Source organism: Zootoca vivipara, chromosome 8 (genome assembly GCF_963506605.1).
Source record: "Zootoca vivipara chromosome 8, rZooViv1.1, whole genome shotgun sequence".
Lineage (NCBI taxonomy): Eukaryota > Metazoa > Chordata > Lepidosauria > Squamata > Lacertidae > Zootoca > Zootoca vivipara.
Window position 1 is genome coordinate 1,806,428 of NC_083283.1, and position 18,438 is coordinate 1,824,865.

The window sequence follows — 18,438 nt, forward strand, 5'->3', positions numbered from 1 at the left end:
TTAATAAATGATAAATAAGGAAGATACCTACTCTGTTTAAGATACATCTAACTCTAGTATAGTAAGAAATCACTATAATTGTATGCAGAAATTTGTGACCATTTTTGATATTTTTCCTTTTTTTATTCTTTCTAATTTTTTTTTCTTTTCTTTTTTCTTCCTCTTTACTGATCTGCTCCCGTAAGCCAACTCTCTCTCTCTCGCTCTTCGTTGTTTTGCCCGTCAATTTAAAATTCTCTCTTACTCCCAAACGAGGATATTTAATAAAGATAGAATAAAGATTTTATCAGCTCAAAAATGGATTTAAGATTTATTACATGGAATGTCAATGGCCTTAATAATAAGACGAAAAGGAATAGAGTTGAACATCTACTGGGCAAAAGGAAACCTGACGTAACTTGTTTACAAGAAACACATATCACCAAAAGACACCGCAGACTACTAGTGAAGAAAAATCTGGGGGAGGAGTTTATATCTTCGGATGCAGTTAAAAAAAGAGGGGTCGTATTATATGTGAACGCGAAATTGAACCCGGAACAAATTTATAAAGATACTGAAGGAAGAATTATCATGGTGAAAATCCAAGGGAAAGCAGAAAAGATAATAGTGGTGGGACTCTACGCACCTAATGAAAATAAAACAGAATTCTATCAAAAATTAGAAGAAATACTATTGGATTTTATAGACCAAAAAATCATTCTACTTGGAGATTTCAATGGGGGTGGTCTCCCCAGAGATGGATAAACTGAGTAAAGGTGTAGGGAAAAAAGAAGGGAAGTTACCCCAAACTTTTTTTAACATGATTGAAAAATTGGATTTACGAGACATGTGGAGATATAAACACCCCCTTGAGAAACAATATACATACTATTCCCACCCAAACGACACTGAAAGTAGAATTGATTTAATCTGGATTTCTAGAGAATTAGCAATGAGATGTAAAAAAATCGAAATTCTGCCTAAATGTTTGTCGGACCATAACCCAATTTTAATGGAATTAAAAGGGAACGACCGGATAACCAGACGGTGGAGATTAAATGAATCCTTATTAGAAGATGAAGATATAATAAAAAAGGCGGAAAAGGTGTTAAAAGAGTACTTTGAGGAAAACTTAAATCGAGGGACATCAGTAAATGTAGTGTGGGATGCAGGAAAGGCGGTGATCAGGGGTTTCTTTGTCAGCCAAGGTAGCTGGAAAAGAAAAGAAAAAGAGAAAAAACTAGACACCTTGCTAAAAGAAATAGCAAAGAAGGAAGCAGAATTAGGGAAGGCCAAGATACAAAAGAAGGAGGAAATAAATAGAGCTATAAAACTATTGAAAGACCAAATTTCTAAATTATTAGATAAGGAAATTGAGAATAAAATAAGATTTTTAAAACAAAGAAGTTTTGAATTCTCAAATAAGGCAGGCCGATATTTAGCATGGCAATTGAAGAAAAAACAGAAAGAAAGAGTGATAGACAAATTAACACAGGAAGGGAAGGTTATAACAGAACCCAAGGAAATCAGGGATTCTTTTGTCCAATTCTACACAAAATTATATAAGGAAGAGGAGGTAGACGAAGGAGAAATAGAAAGATACTTACAGGACTCCAATTTAAAAAAATTAGACAAAGAAAGACTAAATGTATTGAATGAACCCTTTTCATCTCTGGAAGTACAAAAGGTAATTCGAACAGCAAAAATAGGAAAATCACCGGGGACAGATGGGCTCTCAGCTCTTTATTATAAAAAGTTCGAAAAATTTTTGTTAGATCCTATGAGGATACTGATGAACAAAATCATTGATTATGGTGAAATCCCCAAAACATGGGAAGAGGCTTATATAGCGGTAATACCTAAGCAAGGAACAGATAACACCCAAATTAAAAATTTTAGACCGATCTCCTTACTTAATAATGATTATAAAATATTTGCGAACCTATTGGCTAACAGAATGAAACAGGAATTAGGGAAAGTAATAAATAAAGATCAGTCGGGCTTTCTACCAAAAAGATATATGCATGAAAATTTAAGAAATGTTATTAATCTATTGGAATATCTTAGTGTAAAAATCGATAAAAAAGCTGCATTTTTACTGTTGGACGCCGAAAAGGCCTTCGACAGAGTATCGTGGGTGTTTATGAAAAAATGTGTGAACTTCCTCGGATTTGGAGAAAAAATGAACAACGGAATAGGGGCAATCTACAAGACCCAAACAGCTAAACTAATAATAAATAATGAAATTTCGGGAGAGATAAACATCCAAAGAGGTACCAGGCAAGGCTGCCCTCTATCTCCACTTTTGTTTATATTGAGTCTTGAGTTTTTATTGGAAAACTTAAGAAAAGAGGAGGAAGTCAAAGGAATTAAAATTGGAGAAAATGTCTATAAAACAAAAGCATTCGCAGATGATATCATCATTACAATTGAGGAACCGACAGAAAGCATCCCCCATGTTTTGAAAGTAATAAATGATTATGGGAAACTATCGGGTTTCAAATTAAATATCAATAAGACAAATATGTTAACCAAAAACTTAACAAAACAGGAGATTTTTCAATTAGAAGGGAAAGTGGGGCTAAAGGTGGTGGAAAAAGCAAAATATCTTGGGATTTGGATAACTAACAACACAAACAATTTAATAAAGGATAATTATTGTAGAATTTGGAAAGAAATAAAAAGGATCTGGAAAATTGGGAACGATTAAATTTGTCACTGCTTGGTAGAATCGCGGCCGTAAAAATGAACATACTCCCTAAAATGATTTTTTTGTTTCAGATGATCCCGATTTTAGGTACAGGAAACAATATTTTCCAACAATGGAAGAAAGATCTGATGAAATTTATATGGAAACACAAACCCGCTAGAATAAAGTATAAACTCTTGATTGATACTAAAGGAAGAGGAGGCCTGGCATTGCCCGATCTCAATCTCTATCATGATGCGGCAGGTTTTGTGTGGTTGAAAGATTGGATTAAATTGGAAAATAATAAATTACTGGATTTGGAAGGGGTGGGGAATAAATTTGGATGGCATGCCTACCTGGTGGAAGATAAGGTCAGAGTACATAAGGACTTCAACAATCATGTAATTAAAAGATCTCTTTTAAAAATCTGGACTAAATATAAAAGATTGTTGGAGCCTAAAACCCCCAGGTGGGCATCACCAATAGAAATAATCACAGTCAAAAAATTAAATTCAGGGGAAAACCGGGGGAGCTATAGGGACTTATTAGAGGACAGAGAAGGAGAAATCAAACTTAAGGACTACGGGGAAATAAAACACCAATTAAATGGATGGTATCAATATCACCAAATTCATAGTAAATTTAAAGAACACAAACAAAAATTAGGCTTTTTGGTAGAACCTTCTTTATTGGAAAAAAATTTAGTACAACCAGAAATCAAAATTATTTCAAAGATGTATAATGTGCTGTTAGAATGGGAAACCAAAGATGAATTGGGTAAGGAGACAATGACAAAATGGGCCATTGACATAGGAAAAAACATACAAGTTGATCAATGGGAACGCTTATGGAAAACAACGTGGAAATTTACAGCCTCAGAGGGAGTCAGAGAGAACATGGTCAAAATGTTCTATAGGTGGCACTTAACCCCTGTTAAAATCCACAAGATGTACAAGACCAGAGATAATCTATGTTGGAAATGCAGGGGGGAAACGGGGACGTACATACATGCATGGTGGCACTTTGAAGGAATTAAAAAATTCTGGAATCAAGTCTTTGAAGAAATGAAAAAAATATTTAGATATAACATAAAGAAAAGTCCTGAATCCTTTCTGCTGGGGATTACAGATAGCACAATCAAACCACAGGATGAGACATTGTTCTTATACGCAACAGCAGCGGCGAGAACTCTGATCGCATCCTATTGGAAGCAGAAAGAAACACCCAGCATAACGGAATGGCAGGAGAAATTATTAAGTTATTTGGATTTAGACAATTTGACTAATTTAATTAGAGGATATTCAAAAAAAAAATTTCAACAAAACTGGGATAAGTTTGGGGAATACATGAGGGGACAGTGCCCAATGATAAAGTCTTGGGTCTACTTCTAGTACCCCGTATTGAGTTAAAGGAAAACAAAACATATGGTGTTGAGGGGAAGGAGAGATTTATTATCTTATTTTATTTTACTTTATAATTTAAACGTTATTGACGTGATATGTTAAGAAAATGATATTGGACATGCGTACTGAATTATTTTTATTGGGGAATGCAGTAATAGGAAATAATATCTAGAGAAATCTGAGAATAGGGGTAAGTGGAAGTCTTCAGTGGGAGAAATAAGGGTATTAGATTGAGATTATTAAGGAATTTAGATGATATTCTTATTGATTGTTTTGGATGAGATTGTTGAAATAAATGTATGTTTCTTCTTTCTCTCTCTCTCTTCTTTTTCTCCCCTAATTCCCTTTTATCTGCCTTTCTTTTCTCTACCTCTGCTCTTTCCTCCTTTCTTCTCTTCTCTTCTTCCTACTTCACTCCCTGCCCTTATCCCCCCTCTTTTTTCTTTTTCTTTTTCTCCCCCTCTTATCACTACACAATCTATATGATTTTGTATATCACAATCTTTATGGTTTCGTATGATCTGTATGGTATGACTTATATGACTTTGTATAATTGATTTTGTTTGGTATGATTGCGATTTTTGAGTATGTGTGGACTGTATTTTAATTTTAAATCTTAATAAAGTATATTAAATTTAAAAAAAAAGAAAAAGAAAATGTTGTACAGTGGTACCTCTACTTACGAATGTTTCTACTTACGAATGGAGCTTGGATGCAGTTTGGATAGGATTTTTTCTACTTACGAATTTTTAGATAGGGTTGCTTCGACTTACGAATTTTTTCTCCCAATGCATTCCTATGGGATTTGACTTACGAATTTTTTCTCCCAATGCATTCCTATGGGATTTGACTTACAAATTTTTTCTACTTACAAATGTGCGTTCGGAACGCATTAAATCCGTAAGTAGAGGTACCACTGTATATAAGTCATGCTAGAAGATAAGTTAGGCTGCAGCCCATATCTTACCTAGGATTGGGAGTAGGTTGGACCACTTCATCCAGGTTCAAGGACTGTCTGGTAGAGACAGCAAGAGGAAAATAAATATATCCACTTGGTCATGGTGGTTCACTTAACAAAGAGGTTCTCAAATTTGTAGGACCCAGTGGTCAAGTATGATGGGAGTTGTAGTCCAACAACAGCTGGAGACCCAAGTTTGAGAAATGCCAACTTAACAGGAAGTAGGGATTGGATTGGCTGGTTTGTTTGCCTTCCTCCTCTCTCATGGTGCGAGCTACAGCCTGCCTTGTCACACCCGTTCTTTCAGGTGATTGGGGGCAGGTGTGCTCAGTGAGGAGGTGGGAGGATTCAAAGCACCACGTGTAGATTCTGGGTAAAGAATAAAAGACCTACTTGTGAGGAGAGGTTAAGGGGTGATATGATAGCCATGTTCAAATATATGAAAGGATGTCATATGGAGGAGGGAGAAAGATTGTTTTCTGCTGCTCCAGAGAAGCGGACACGGAGCAATGGATTCAAACTTCAAGAAAGAAGATTCCACCTAAACATTAGGAAGAACTTCCTGACAGTAAGAGCTGTTCGGCAGTGGGATTTGCTACCAAGGAGTGTGGTGGAGTCTCCTTCTTTGGAGGTCTTTAAGCAGAGGCGTGACAGGCATATGTCAAAAATGCTTTGATGGTGTTTCCTGCTTGGCAGGGGGTTGGACTAGATGGCCCTTGTGGTCTCTTCCAACTCTATGATTCTATGATAGTAGCAGGAGAAATTCTCAGCCGGCCCTCAGTTTCTTTGGCCCTCAGTGTTGTTCAACCCTGTAGTGATGCCCCGTCTGGGACTCCACTGTAATCCTGCTGTGAGTGGGCCTGTTCTTGGATCAAGCTTTGCAACAGCTGCCCAGGTGTCTTAAAAATAACTGCCTTCCTCCTCCTCCTCTCTTCTCCCCTGTACAGCAACACAATAGACGATGAGGAAGAAATGCTCTATGGTGAATCCGGCACCTTGTTTAGCCCCACCAAGGAGGAGCCGCGTCGCTGCAGCCTGCCCTCGGCTGACAAGGATCCTCACCAGTACAAGGCAGAGCCCACTCACTGGTGTGTGCTGGTCCGGGAGAACGGGGCCATGGAGGTGAGGCCCCTGCAGCGCCCAGGGCAGCGGGAGGGAGCAGCTCTCAGCTGGGTCCCTGTTGCTCCCTGCTACTTTCTCTGCCTTTCTCTCTCGTGTAGATCTACCAGCTGCCCGAATGGCGCCTGGTCTTCCTGGTGAAGAATTTCCCCATGGGGCAGAGGGTGCTGGTGGACAGTTCCTTCGGGCAGCCTGCCAGCCAGGGCGAGGCCAAGAAGGAGGAGGTGGTCCGTCAGACCGAGATGCCGCTGGTCAAGGAGGTGCTGCTGGTGGCCCTGGGGAATCGGCAGAGCCGGCCGTACCTGCTGGTGAGCTCCAAAGAGGGGGGCCCTCTGGGCGTAGAGTTATCTGTGTCTCGGTTTGCTTCGATTTGAAGCGCGTAGATATTTTGATACACATGCAAAGCAGCCAAGCAGGAAACCCAGTAAATCAGGTACGGAAGATGCTCAAGACACCAGCCCTTCTATAAATTTGGCCCCCAGACTTTTAAGTGATGGTGTTACTGGGGCAAATTGTTTCTGCACAGTAAGTAGGTGCAATTGCCTTTCATCTGGTGCGGGGGGGGGGGGGGAGAGAGCCAATTTCTGGGTTCTTCCCTGATCATGTTACGATCACGTTACAAGGTTTGTTTCTGATGCCCACCCCTTGAGTGCTCAACACACATGTGGCTGTCTCTCACTTGGCATGTTGAGAGATAACGGGACCAATGCCCGCATTCCATACCCAGGGAGCTGGGTATGTTTAGCCTGGAGAAGAGAATGTTAAGGTGATATGATAGCCATGAAAGGATGTCATATAGAGGAGGGTGAAAGGTTGTTTTCTGCTGCTCCAGAGAAGCGGACACGGAGCAATGGATTCAAACTACAAGAAAGAAGATTCCACCTAAACATTAGGAAGAACTTCTTGACAGTAAGAGCTGTTCGGCAGTGGAATTTGCTACCAAGGAGTGTGGTGGAGTCTCCTTCTTTGGAGGTCTTTAAGCAGAGGCTTGACAGGCATATGTCAGGAATGCTTTGATGGTGTTTCCTGCTTGGCAGGGGGTTAGACTGGATGGCCCTTGTGGTTTCTTCCAACTCTACGATTCTATGATTCTCCACCAGCAATCATACTCGGGGGAACTATAAGCCAATGGCCCTCTGGATGTGGGTGGACACTCACATCATCTTTGGCCACGCTGGCAGCTGAGGTTTGTGGGAGCTGGAGTCCAACAACATCTGGAGAGCCTTAGGTTCACTCACTGGGTCTGCTCCCTCCCCGCTCTTGATGATCTCGTGGGAGGAATTGAGGGAGACACCCACTGATACACCATCCTCCCCACCTCACCTTGCGCTCAGGGCTTTCATACTGAGGAGAACCAATCAGAATCCCTGCAGGGCTGAGTGTCTCATTCATAGTGCTTACCTTGCCCTGTCCTGGAAGCTGCTTCATCAGTTGAGACTCGCATTACTGGTGCTTGAGCCTACAGTGGGGATAATTGAAAGTGCTGGTTTAAACCTTTAAAGCCCTGACTGGTGTCTGGGATGCCGTTGCCTAAAGGACTGCCTTTGTCGGTGTGAGGTTATCCAGTGTTCAGCATCGCCATCTCAGGCTCAGCTCTCTGGTCTCCCTGTAGTGAGTAGCGGGAGTGGGGCCTTCTCTGCAACAGCACCTTGATTGTGGCATTCCCTCCCTGGGGGGAAATTGCAAGCGTGTGTGCTGTCTGGCTTTTACAAATTCCTTTCCCTAAGGGGAAAGTCAATGCCATGGGAGAGGTGCTGTGATCAAGGTCTGTGATGAAGGATCCAGAGTGAAGCTCACTTTATTTCACCACCCTGTTGACAGGTCCATGTGGATCAAGAGCTGCTCATCTACGAAGCTTTTAACCACGGCTCTCAGCTGGGCCAGACCAACCTCAAAGTGCGGTTCAAGAAGGTAAGAGCCACTCGGCCTTCTCCCCAGGCCACTGGAATGCTGCAGCCTCCCTTGCAGGCTTCCCTCTGCACTCAAAGGGAGGCTTTCCAACTGATCTCCTTCTGCCCTTTGACGCCCTTTCCCTTCCAATCAGGTTCCCCATAACATTAACTTCCGGGAGAAGAAGCCCAAGCCATCGAAGAAGAAGCCGGACAGCGTGGGTGGAGAGGAATCGGGGGCTGCTAGGGGGCGGGTTGCCCGATTCCGCTACTTTGAGGATATCTATGGCTACTCGGGGGTGAGTCTTGTGGAGGAGTCATTTCTCTTTGGGGAGTTGGGCAAAGCTCCTGAGGCTTTGCGGAACCTCTGCCCGCCAGAGCAGGCATTACTGGCCTGGCGCAGGAGAAGGCTGTGCTCATGTGCAACCCCAGGTCCTGATTGTGTTTGCATTTCTTCCCAGGTGTTCATTTGTGGCCCCTCCCCACACTGGCTGCTGGTAACGTCTCGGGGGGCCCTACGCCTGCACCCCATGACCATAGACGGCCCCATTGAGTCCTTTGCCCCTTTCCACAACGTCAACTGCCCCAAGGGCTTCCTCTACTTCAACCGGCAGGTAGGCCTGGCTTGGCGACAGAAGCTTGGATGACCTGGGCTGCCCAGGGATGCCTGCCTTATTTCTTTCATTTGCCTTCTGCTTGCTGCGTTTGAGGCAGCTCACTCTGTGCACCTGAGCTGCTGCTGCTGCAGAGAGAAGCAGATCTATCTGCAGGTGAGAACGAGGCCTTGTCTGTGTCCTCTGCTACAGGGGGAGCTGCGCATCAGCGTCTTGCCTGCCTACCTTTCCTACGACGCACCGTGGCCCGTCCGGAAGATCCCACTGCGCTGCACCGCCCATTACGTATCCTACCACGTGGAGTCCAAGGTAGGGCCGTGTGGAGCGGGACCTTCAGCAGGGCCTTCTTGGTGGTGGGGAAGTGGAGTCCTCCACTGACACAACAAGGCCTTCTGCTCGACTCAACCCCCACCCCCAAATGCCTTACTGAATTTGCTCCCTCCGGCAGGTCTACGCGGTGGCCACCAGCATCAACAACCACTGCACCAGGATCCCCCGCATGACGGGGGAGGAGAAGGAATTTGAGACCATTGAGCGAGGTGGGTGGCTCGCGGCTGTTGGAAAACGCCTCCTCCTCTCTGCGGAGGAGAGGTCTTTGACTTGAAGAGCCAGCCCCTTGTGCTGGGCAGGTCTTGAGGTTGGGTTGGGAGATGGAGGAAGATGGGCCTTGGGCTCCTCTCTCTCCCATCAGAAAGGGCCACCCGACCCCTTGGTTTGCCCTCCAGAACAAAGCAATCTGACTTGTTCCATCTCGCTCACTCTTGCTTTCTCTGGCTGGTGGTGGCTCTCCAGGGTCTCATGGTGGCGAAAAGGTCTTCCACATCCCCTGGTGCCTGATATTTAACCGGAGATGCTGGAGAGCTTGGGCGCTCTCTCCGTGATGAGCCCATGGCCCCTTGTGCCCCCCCTCCTCTCCCCAGCTGGGTCTGAAAATGACCTTAACAGATTAGACAACTGGGCCAAAGCAAACAAGATGAATTTTAACAAGGAGAAATGTAAGGTACTACACTTGGGCAAAAAAAAATGAAAGGCACAAATACAGGATGGGAGACACCTGGCTTGAGGGCAGTACATGTGAAAAGGACCTAGGAGTCTTGGTAGACCACAGACTTGACATGAGTCAGCAGTGTGATGCAGCAGCTAAAAAAGCCAATGCAATTCTGGGCTGCATCAATAGGAGTATAGCATCTAGATCTAGGGAAGTAATAGTACCACTGTATTCTGCTCTGGTCAGACCTCACCTGGAGTACTGTGTCCAGTTCTGGGCACCACAGTTCAAGAAGGATACTGACAAGCTGGAACGTGTCCAGAGGAGGTCAACCAAAATGGTCAAAGGCCTGGAAATGATGCCTTATGAGGAACGGCTTAGGGAGCTGGGTATGTTTAGCCTGGAGAAGAGAAGGTTAAGGGGTGATATGATAGCCATGTTCAAATATATAAAAGGATGTCATATAGAGGAGGGAGAAAGGTTGTTTTCTGCTGCTCCAGAGAAGCGGACACGGAGCAATGGATTCAAACTACAAGAAAGAAGATTCCACCTAAACATTAGGAAGAACTTCCTGACAGTAAGAGCTGTTCGGCAGTGGAATTTGCTGCCAAGGAGTGTGGTGGAGTCTCCTACTTTGGAGGTCTTTAAGCAGAGGCTTGACAGGCAGATGTCAAGAATGCTTTGATGGTGTTTCCTGCTTGGCAGGGGGTTGGACTCGATGGCCCTTGTGGTCTCTTCCAACTCTAGGATTCTATGATTCTATGATGGTGATGCCAGCTGCATACCTATTTCTCCCTTTGTCTCTCTCTCTGATCCCCACCTCCAGATGACCGCTACATGCACCCACTGCAGGAGGCCTTTTCCATCCAGCTGATCTCTCCGGTCAGCTGGGAGACGATTCCAAATACCAGGTGAGGAGGGTGCTCAGCCCTTGGGCTTGTGGCGGCAGGAGCTCAAGAAAAAAGCTCCTTCACAGGCAGCAGCGGGGGGGGGGGGAATCTGGTGCCAACCTTGGCTTCCTGGTGTGGAATACCAGGAGAGCCTGGCGGTTGCTGCTGGATCAAAGCAAAGGGTCACCTGGTCCAGCATCCATTTGCCTTCAAGGGCCATTCAGATGCGTCCTGGAAGCAGAGCTGGAAAGCTTTCGTTCAGTGGTCCCCAAGGTTTTTGGGGCTCCTCCCACTTAAGCATCATTCAGAACAGCAGCTTGCATAACCCACTAAGGAAGAGAAAAACACAATGCCCCCAGCTAAGGGTGCTTCATTCAGTCTTGGGGAAGGGAAAGAGGCTGCCTTCTCTTGGGGCACCCAGAAAGCAGCTTGGCCTGGCTCCCCCTCCATCCTCTCCTGCCCTTTTTCAAACTGCAGGATCGACCTGGAGGAGTGGGAGCACGTGACCTGCATGAAGACGGTGTCTCTCAAGAGCGAGGAGACCGTCTCGGGCCTGAAGGGCTACATCGCCGTGGGGACTTGCCTCATGCAGGGCGAGGAGGTGACCTGCAGGGGCCGGGTGAGTCGGACAACGCTGGGCGCTTGAACAAGAGGCAACACAGCTGGGGGCTTCTGCACCCTTCCACCCATCCTTCTCCTACATTTCCTGCCTGCTGTCTTCACAGGCCCAGTCCTGGGTCCAGATTTCCCCAGTTTGGACACGTTAGACTCATTCATCCACCTGGTGAACTGCGTGTTTTGCTGGCAGCCTCTCCCAATTTGGGGGCAGGAGGATCCAGCATGAGTGCTGGCATCAGGATTCAAGGAACACAATCACAGAATTGTAGGGTTGGAAGGGACCCCGAGGGTCATCTAGTCCAACCCCCTTGCAATGCAGGAATCTCAGCTAAAGCATCCATGACAGATGAACATCCAACCTCTGCTTAAAAACCTCCAAGGAAGGAGAGTCCACAACCTCCCAAGGGAGACCATTCCACTATCAGACAGCTCTTGCCATCAGAAAGTTCTTCCTGGTGTTTAGTCGGAATCTTTCTTGTAACTTGAATCCATTGGTTCAAGTCTTACCCTCCAGAGCAGGAGAAAACAAGCTTGCCCCTTCTTCCATGTGACAGCCCTTGAGATATTTGAAGATGGCTATCGTATCTCCTTTTCCAGAATAATTATACCCAGCTCCTTCAACTGTTCCTCATCAGGCTTGGCTTCTAGATCCTTGATCATCTTGGCTGCCCTCTGCACATGTTCTAGCTTGTCAACATCCTTCTTAAATCGCAGTGCCCAGAACTGGACACAATATTCTAGGTGCCGTAGAGGCAAAATAGAGCAGAACTATGATGTCCCTTCATCGGGACATTACTTCTGTTGATGCAGCTTAGAATAGTATTAGCTTTTCTGCTGCTGCATCACACTGCAGACTTATGAACCGGGGCTAGAAAACCCTGTTTGTACCTCCAGGGTTTTTCACTTTGCTCTGAAGAGGGCCTTGTTCTGGGTTCTACAGCAGATGCATGGGGAAGTGAGGCAAAGACCTGAAGGCTCAAAAACGGAAGTTACAACACCTTAGTCTAGAATAGAGTCATAGAATTGTAGAGTTGGAAGGGACCACAACGGTCATGTAGTCCAACCCTCTGCAATGCAGGAATAGTTTGCCAAACATGGGGCTTGAACCCACAACCCTGAGATTAAAAGCCTCATGTTCTATGACATAAGGTGTGTATTCTAGAAAGGCTGTGCTAACTGACTATCCTTAACAATAGACAAAGCTCTGCTCTGTGCCGCTAATTGAAAAAGTAAATTGTAGTAATAATCCACTCACCCAGAGTGCCACCAAATCACGCTGGAATCATTTCTTGCTTTACCTGCTGTGATGCCACCTTATACTGATGAGCACAGTTGCAATTTTGCAGTTCTCCTTCAGTATTTTGTATATTGCAAGAAGTCCCCGGTCTCCCAGCTTGCAACAGAGGAGGGGGGGGGGTCTTTCTAGTTTAGCAATGCAAAGCTGAGCTGCCCCGGTTATGTAGGATGACTCTCCCTTCCTTGCTCCCCTGCCCTCAGATCTTGATCATGGACATCATCGAAGTGGTTCCAGAGCCTGGGCAGCCCCTCACCAAGAACAAATTCAAGGTGCTGTACGAGAAGGAGCAGAAGGGGCCTGTTACTGCTCTCTGCCACTGCAACGGCTACCTGGTATCGGCTATTGGCCAGAAGGTGAGCAGGGCCTGGAAGAGGCGGTGGGATGCTGCTCTCGGGGGGCTTATTCAGCGTAGAATGTGGATCCGTTGCTCCTAAACGCTCCGCAGCCATCCTGCTGCATTTGCAGTTGCGGTGGAAGCTTCTGTCGCCCTTTCAGTATTTCTGATTTTACAGTTATTCTGATTTCAATTATTCTGATTTACGTAGGCGGTTATGAGTATGCAGTCAGGGAGCTGCAATTATTCCTGTTGAGTTAATTCATAATATTGTGTGCGAGAGTTTGTGTGCATGATGTCGGCATGTGGAGTTGGGAAGTTACTGAAGGTAGTTTGAGCACCTCAAGTTGAAACAGGATAGTGACCCCCAGGGTGCAGGGAGATGGTTCTGTGATGTGGGCTCTTTGTAGAATGTAGACTTGGGGGTGTCTGGAAAGGAGACCTCTTCTTCCATTACTGCTTTTATGTAAAAGCTTTCTGTACTGCTTTTCAGAAAGTTTTTGAGAGTGTGCTTTACAGAATGAAGATAAAAGTGCAAATCAAAAGGGGTGGTTAGAGGGTGCAGAAGGCAGAAGTGGCCTGCAGGGCTGGCAAGGTGAGCTTTCTGTGGTTTAAGAGATGGAATTGCTGAAAATCAGAACTTGAGGCATCAGCAACATGGTACAATGAAAAGATGGGGAGACCCTGTGATCATCATCTGTGTTTTTGTCTGCTACTGCGTTGTGCATTTTTGAGTTTTTATATTGTAAACTGTCCTGTGATCCTTGGACAAAGGGCGGTATACAAATTAAGGAAGCAAATAAATGGGAAGTGAGAGTGGGAGATGAGGTGGAGAGAAGGGCCTTGCTGTCCCCTTGCCCCCTGCCTGGGCTGAGCCCCCTGGTCTCTCTCCCTGCTACAGATCTTCCTATGGAGCCTGAAGGACAACGACCTGACGGGCATGGCCTTCATCGACACGCAGCTCTATATCCACCAGATGATCAGCGTCAAGAACTTCATCCTGGCGGCAGACCTCATGAAGAGCATCTCGCTGCTCCGCTACCAGGAGGAGAGCAAGACTCTCTCCCTCGTCAGCAGGGTATGGGGCGTGGGCCCTTTTCTAGAGGGTTGACAGGGTGGGGGGGGCAGGGCAGAATGGGCCTGTTTGAGCCCTGCCCCACTTGGCTGACTTCTCATTCTCTCTCGCCTCCAGGACGCCAAACCCCTGGAAGTTTACAGTGTGGACTTCATGGTGGACAACGCTCAGCTGGGATTTCTCGGTGAGCAGACCGAGAGTGGCATTGGGGGAGCCCCTTCAGGAGCGTTCAGTCCAACAGCCTTGGCTCTGCCCCAGGATGCTGGTGTTGGGGGCTAGGGAAAGACTCGGACCCCTGTCCAGGCGTTACAAGGTGGTGTACTAAAGCCCACCTGTGTTTTGAACAACACAAACCCTTTTTCCTGCATTTGGAACAAGCCAAAATACAGAATTATACAATTGGAAGGGTGTTTTTAGTCCAGTTCTCTGCAATGCAGAAATCACAGCCAAAATGACCATCCAATCTCTGTTTAGAAGCCCCCAAGCAAGGGGCAGCTGTGTTTCTGGCATGGTCAGGCTACGTCATTGATTTGTTTTACTCTATTTTGCAGTGTCTGACAGGGACCGGAACCTCCTTGTTTACATGTATCTGCCAGAAGGTGAGAACAAAGTTTGTCTTCTTTTTTGCTCTGGGGAGATTGGATCTGCCCTGCTTCCTGTTTCCCCATCACTCACATGACTCCTAGTCTCGGGGAACAAGAATCTTGGGGCTTCCTGTTGGCAAGGAAAGAGATGTTTGGGCCGGGTGGGCTTTCCCTGGATCTCCGGCTCAAGGCCCTACGTTGTCCCACATACCACATGGCCTCTGAGCCGCCTTCACCAGTCTGGTGCCCTACAGCCACCCCTCTGCTGGGGCCGATGGGAGTTGTAGTTCAGCAGCACCTGGAGGGTGCCAGGTGGGCAAAGGCTCATTGTCTCCCTCCCTCCCACCTCTTCTCTCCAGCAAAGGAAAGCTTTGGGGGGATGCGCCTACTCCGCAGGGCCGATTTCCACGTTGGAGCCCACGTCAACGCCTTCTGGAGGACACCGTGCCGCGGGGCCATGGAGGGGCCCACCAAGAAATCCATTGCATGGGAGAACAAGCACATCACCTGGTTTGGTAAGGGGGCCTCTGAAGGAGACACCCAGGGAGTCATCTTGGCCAGAGGTGAAGGGAACTGAGCCTGGAGCCTCTTGCATTTCAGGTTTAGAATTTCAAATTCTAAGATTTTAAAATCTAGGAAGATATAATTGTAAAATCCAGAATTCTATTTTTGAGTGTTGGCAACTGAATATAAATAAGGAAAGGACTTTACATTTGAGTGAAGTCAGCTCAATTTTATGCCTTAGGAATGAGTTTGAAATTACCTACGCTTGTGACATTTTGCTGGCTACATTTGCACTTAATGCCAAGCCATGGTTTCTTCAGCAAGGCACAAGTCATCTCACAGACAAACAAAGCAGCCGTGGCTTATTTCTCCAGAGCTTGGTTTCCTCCCCCAGCTGTTCTCTCCATGTTCCTCTGTAGCTCAGCAAGCAGCTGGGCTGGGCTGGGCTGTCCGAATGATGGTTTAAGCAAAAGCGAGGCTGAGGGCTTCAGAAATAATGCCAACCAGTAGTTAAAACAAGCCAAGGTTGAGAAGCCAGAGAGAGTCAATCATGGCCTCACATGGTGGTTTGTTGCCAGAACAGAAAGTATGGTTAGTCTCCTGCGCTGAGGTGTTCTAACAAACCACAGTTTGGCGTGACGTGCAAACCATCATGTACTTATGTGAGAGGGGAAATCTAGGTGGCTCAATGTGCCCCTGCTCTCAGAGCCAAAGGCACCTGCTTGAGGGGGTGTGTGGTGTTTCTTCCCCCCTCCAGCCACGCTTGATGGAGGGATTGGGCTGCTGCTGCCCATGCAAGAGAAGACCTACCGGCGCTTGCTGATGCTGCAGAATGCCCTGACCACGATGCTGCCACACCATGCCGGCCTCAACCCGCGTGCCTTCAGGTAGCTTGTTCCTGGGGCCCTGCCTCTTCAAGTCCCCCTGCCCCTGCTTGACCCCCTCTGTGTGCCCTTGAGGAGCAGCGCTGTTGGAGGGGAAGAAAGAGCCACGCACAGTCTCAGTGATGTGCCCATGTTTGGTGGGAGGCGAGTCTGGCTCGGCAATCCCCTTCTGCACATACTGCCGTCTGCAGAGCGCCATGGGCCATGATGGCACCTGTGCCTTCCACACCATTTCCTGCAAGCAGAATCTGCCCATGGTAGGACTGAGGGGATATAGGCCTCGCAGGGAGAGCGCAAGACTGTTTCAGAGCCGATGGGTGACTGGGCTGAGGAGTAGAAGACCTTGTCTGTCCACATGTGGGATAAGCAGGCTGGCTGCCCAAATTGCTCCAGCTGCCAAGTTTACCCCCTGGGTTACGGGTCACATAAGGTGAGCCAGAGTAGCCGACACTGGATGTTAAAGGACTGCAAACGCCATCCCCATTTCTGACCAGGGGGCATGCTGCCTACTGGAGCAGGAGCCTGGCAGCAGCGGGAGCAATTGAATGAGGCAGGGACCCCAGCACTCCTCTCACCACGTCCCCCCCTGGCCCGCCTTAGGATGCTGCACATGGACCGGCGCATCTTGCAGAACGCAGTGCGCAACGTCTTGGACGGGGAGCTGCTCAACCGCTACCTTTACCTGAGCACCATGGAGCGCAGCGAGCTGGCCAAGAAAATCGGCACCACACCGGACATTGTGAGTGGGGGGAGGGGGGCAGAGCCAGGAAGGCAAGGGTCACCTCCGCTGGCCTCCAGCTCCAGAGCAGACGAGGGACGCAAATAGCCCTGCTGCACTGTGAGAAAGCCAGCCTCTGTCTCGAGGGATTTCCTTGCAAAGCTGCTTGGGAGGCAGCTCCCCCCAAGTGGCCTTGAGATCAGCCTTTGCAAGAAATAAGGGAGGGAAGCCTTTAGTTTCTATCAGGAGCATAAATCACTTGTGCCCAGCTGGATTTGTAGCTATTATGATTGTAATGCTTGGGCTCCTTCCACCCCCAGGTGGCCCCTGTGGCCTGTCAGGGTTGGCTAAGGCAGTGGCTCCCAATTAGCTAATGACTGAGAACCCCCTATTTTGAAAAAGCCAAGCCACAGACCCCCTACTTTTGAAATTTTTTTATAACTCCATGGTGGTTGCCAGTGCAAAGCAAGATGGCAACAGGGTGGGGGCTCCGTGAAACTGCTTTACTGAGGGGTGAGCGGTTCCCACTCCCCTGGGTTGAGCAGTTAATGGAGCCCCCAGCTTGCTGCTGGCTTGTGCGAGCCGCCAGCGGTGTGGGGCTCCATTAAAGTGCCCCTCCCTCCAGCTATAGGGAGCCCCAATGCGTCTCCTGCTCGTATGCAAACCAGAGAAGCACTGGGCTCCTTCAGCTGGGGGGCAGGCTGCCTTCTGAGGCATTGGAGCTATTCCGCTGGAGAACGGGAGGCCTCTTCCAACCCCCCAGCTGAGCAGTTCTGCAAAGCCTCAATACTCCTCGGCTCGCCCTTGAGCCTGAGAGGCATCAGGATCCGCTCCCCGTGTAGGGCTGGGCCATGAATCTTGGAAGCAGCAGCAGCAGAGATAAATTCCAGTCATTGTGATATATCGCCATATAATGGTATGTAGCTGCTGATAGATCACAATGCTGAAAACAAAGTATCGCCCAGCTCTAACAGTAAACTATATCAGAAGGCGAGCTGTTGTGCTAATCCTAGTGGCCATTTGCTGAGCTATTTCCCCTGTTGGACTTCCAAGATGAACCATGAACCCACAAACTCATCAGGCAAGATTCACTGAAAACCCAACTACAAGCAGTGGGATAGTTGTTGAAAGCAATTAGAAGTTTTTTTCCCAGTTAAAAAGTAAGGAACGAGGGGAAGGGATCACTTACATTAAATAAAAATAGATAAGCATGTGAACCTGCCCCGTGGAGAACCCATTTGTATTCACTCTGTTTCTCTCTCTCCCCCCACCCCTCCAGTTGCAAGAGCCCTAAGAAACTGTGTCAGAGGATTGTGCCCAATCCCAGCTCCCTTGCCATCCAGCAACTATTTCCCAGTTTTTTCCCTTCCAGCAAGCAAGTACTAGTCAAGAGCAGAGGCTGGGTGATCCGTGGATCACTATTGTGTCTTTCACTGTGCAATTAACAAGATAAGTGAGTCCCTGGCAAGGGGTAGTGCCACGGACCCCCAGGGGTCCCCAGACCCCTAATTGGAAACCACTGGGCTAAGGGATCTAGACCACAACAGAAGACCCCCTTTCAAGGGGAGTTCCTTGCAAGGGAGAAATCTCCCCCCTGGGCAATTCCTAATGACCCTCTTTCCCCCTTCCGTCTACAGATCCTGGAAGATTTGCTGGAGATCGATCGCGTCACAGCTCATTTCTAAGGATTCCCTTCCCCGCAATTGCGATCCTTGGATTTGGCTGCAGGGGGTGGGCCCAGCCTCCCTGTCTGCCCCCCCCCGGAACCCCCAATGTTTGTAATGTCTTCCTGGCTGGGCTACAGGATTCTTCATCAGTTATGTGTTTTTATAAAACTGGCAAGGATTTGTAAAGAAATTGCGAACTCGCAGTGATTGGGCTACCAGCTTGTGCAG

The 18,438-nt window shown here is 47.3% G+C and overlaps 1 protein-coding gene across 2 annotated transcripts in view; it reads left to right on the forward strand.

Moving 5' to 3' along the window:
• The window catches only part of CPSF1 (cleavage and polyadenylation specific factor 1), a 42,095-nt gene extending 23,668 nt beyond the window's left edge, over positions 1-18,427 (forward strand). For both annotated transcript variants that reach the window (XM_035125286.2, XM_035125285.2), the window contains 17 exons: positions 5,977-6,151; positions 6,250-6,456; positions 7,970-8,059; positions 8,193-8,336; positions 8,499-8,651; positions 8,844-8,960; positions 9,100-9,190; positions 10,466-10,550; positions 11,007-11,148; positions 12,645-12,797; positions 13,680-13,856; positions 13,971-14,037; positions 14,405-14,452; positions 14,797-14,952; positions 15,699-15,828; positions 16,426-16,564; positions 18,181-18,427. In XM_035125286.2, the coding sequence (XP_034981177.1) occupies positions 5,977-6,151; positions 6,250-6,456; positions 7,970-8,059; positions 8,193-8,336; positions 8,499-8,651; positions 8,844-8,960; positions 9,100-9,190; positions 10,466-10,550; positions 11,007-11,148; positions 12,645-12,797; positions 13,680-13,856; positions 13,971-14,037; positions 14,405-14,452; positions 14,797-14,952; positions 15,699-15,828; positions 16,426-16,564; positions 18,181-18,228 (2,122 nt within the window). In that variant the 3' untranslated portion in view covers positions 18,229-18,427. The remainder of the gene's footprint in view (positions 1-5,976; positions 6,152-6,249; positions 6,457-7,969; positions 8,060-8,192; positions 8,337-8,498; positions 8,652-8,843; positions 8,961-9,099; positions 9,191-10,465; positions 10,551-11,006; positions 11,149-12,644; positions 12,798-13,679; positions 13,857-13,970; positions 14,038-14,404; positions 14,453-14,796; positions 14,953-15,698; positions 15,829-16,425; positions 16,565-18,180) is intronic.
• The last annotated feature ends 11 nt before the right edge of the window (positions 18,428-18,438 follow it).